We start from the raw sequence: 2,612 nt of genomic DNA, 5'->3' as shown, positions 1-2,612 counted from the left end.
CTCGTGCCAGTGGCACGTAAAAGCACCCACTACACTCTTGGAGTGGTTGGTGTTAGGAATGGCATCCAGCTGTAGAAACTCTGCCAAATCAGATTGGAGCCTGGTGTAGCCACCTGGTCCACCAGTCCTCAGTCAAATCGTCCAACCCATGCCAGCATGGAAAGCGGACATTAAACGACAATGACGATGATGATGATGTTTGTTATTGTTGTTGTTTAGCCCCAGGTCAGCTCATGATCCAGTAAATACATGATCAAAAGCATTCCAGCCATGTAATGAGAGAGAGAGAGCTGCTATTTGTATTTCCAATTCATCAGTGAACACTTATAATTAGATTTATAATTGACATATTTAGGTTCTTTATCATTATAATACCATATTTTTGCAGCATACAAGTTGGATTTTTCAGGCTAAAAAATGGAGCCAAGAAAAGGTAGATCAACTTATACACCAAGATGATTTTGGAGGACCCATAATTTCCTGTGAATTTGGAAAGATAGTGACAATGTTTGAATGTTTACACTACATGTTGACACCATATACTACATCGATGCCAGAAAATACTATAAGAAGAGAGACAGATCCTTCTACTGTCATATAGAATCATGAGGCCAGTTTTCTGGTTTCCATGGCATATACATTCTCCACCTGGACAGGACACCAGTCTGTTGTAGGATAACTCACTTTTGCCAGTTGAGTGGACTGGAGCAACGTGAACTGAAGTGTTTTGCTCAAGAACACAAAACATCACTTGGTCCAGGAATTGAAACCACAATCTTATAATCATGAGTCCAACACCCTGACCACTAAGCCACGTGCCTCCACATTGTAAGAGGACAATTCATTAAAATACCTCATTACTCCTGTATAAAGAGCATTTTCTTGGTTCAATGACAAACACATCTTCTTGGGTTGACTTCTCCAGCTCAGGTACACAAACTGTCCATCCAGCATCGAGACATCTTCGAGAAGAGAGTTGGTAATTAATTGTGTTCATATGACGAGCTGATAATCAAAGTAGAGAAGACATATACATAAAAGAATAAATAAACAACACAAACAGCAGGTAATCTTAATCAAATGTCTAAATACCTGAGATAAATTGTTGCCAGTTAGATGCTAGTCTTACAGATACTTAACCTCAGTTTCTGAGATGAATTTTTTATTTTTTTTCCTTCTTATAGGTGTCTACCAAATCCATTCCCAAAGCTTTGATCAGACTGAGCCTATAGTAGAAGACACTTGCTCAAAGTTCCACACAGTTGGACTGAACCCCAAACCATGTGATTGGGAAGCAAACTTATGACCACACAGCCACATATCATCATCATCATTTAAGCACCATTTTCCATGTTGGCATAGATATGATGGTTTGACTAGGATTGGTAAACCGGAGAGCTGCACCAGGTTCCAGTTGTCTGTTTTGGCTTGGTTTCTATGGCCTTTTTAATGCCGACCACTCCACAGAGTGTACTAGGTGCCTTTTACGTGTCACCAAAAGTCTTGGTCATATATGCATGCATATATTTTTCATCAGAGTTTATCAGCAAGAAGCCCCAAAAAGCTGGGGTTTCTGAATAAAAATACCTCACTCCACCTGAATTGCACAAAATATCTCTTCAACTTTTGGCACAAAGCCAGCAATTTTGGGGAGGGAGTAAGTTGATTACATTGATCCCAGTGTTCAACTGGTATTTATTTTATCAACCCCGAAAGGATGAAAGGCAAAGTCAACCTCAATGGAATTTGAACTCAGAATATAAAGATGGATGAAATGTTGCAAAGTATTCTACTTGGCATATTAACGATTCTGCCAGCTTGCCCCTTTATTGACATCAAAAGGGCATTTAATCAGCAATTGGACTGTTTGAAACTTGTAACCAATGAGCAATACTATAGTTCACCAAATGTGACTCATCTATGTGATATTGTATTTCTCATAACTCACCCATGTGATATCCTAGTTGAGGGTGAAGCTGTTGTGAGGCTTCGTGTTGCCTCTGTGGCACATTTGTCTCTCTCGTTTTCACTTTGCTGTGAAGTAGAAAAAAAAAAGAAAATGAAGAATAATAAATTAACCAGAGCAAATAATGGTTACAAATTTTGTCACAAGACCAGCAGTTTTGACAGAAGAAGGCAGGGGGCAAGCCACGTTGACTTCTATACTTGACTTCTATTTATTTTATGCATGTGTGTGTGAGAGAGAGAGAGAGATTGTGTGTGTGTGTGTGTGTATATCATCATCAACATCATCATTTAACGTCTGTTATCCATGCTGGCATGTGTTGGATGGTTTGACTGAGGTCTGGAGAGCCAGCAGCTGCACCAGGCTCCAATCTGATCTGGCAAGGTTTCTACAGCTGGATGCTCTTCCTAACGCCAACCACTCCAAGAGTGTAGTGGGTGCTTTTTACGTGCCACTAGCACGGGAGCCAGTCAGGCATGCCTGGCATCAATCACGTTCAGACAGTGCTTTTTACGTGCCACCAGCATGGGAGCCAGTCAGGGGATACTGGTATCAGCCATGTTCAGATGGTGCTTTTTACGTGCCACCAGCATGGGAGCCAGTCAGGGGATACTGGTATCAGCCATGTTCAGATGGTGCTTTTTAT

At 40.9% G+C, this 2,612-nt stretch overlaps 1 protein-coding gene across 1 annotated transcript in view; it reads right to left on the bottom strand.

Annotated features, from left to right (window-relative positions):
* LOC106883314 (glutamate-rich protein 6) overlaps positions 1–2,612 on the bottom strand; it is a 16,817-nt gene that overhangs the window by 6,305 nt on the left and 7,900 nt on the right. Inside the window, exons 7-8 of the mRNA XM_052976822.1 lie at positions 1,949–2,034; positions 854–1,005 (exon numbers count right to left, since the gene is read on the bottom strand). Of these exons, the coding sequence (XP_052832782.1) occupies positions 854–1,005; positions 1,949–2,034 (238 nt within the window). The remainder of the gene's footprint in view (positions 1–853; positions 1,006–1,948; positions 2,035–2,612) is intronic.

The sequence above is a fragment of the Octopus bimaculoides genome, chromosome 25 (assembly GCF_001194135.2).
Source record: "Octopus bimaculoides isolate UCB-OBI-ISO-001 chromosome 25, ASM119413v2, whole genome shotgun sequence".
NCBI lineage: Eukaryota > Metazoa > Mollusca > Cephalopoda > Octopoda > Octopodidae > Octopus > Octopus bimaculoides.
Note: the sequence above shows the minus strand (reverse complement) of the source record. Positions and strands in the feature narration are given on the sequence as shown.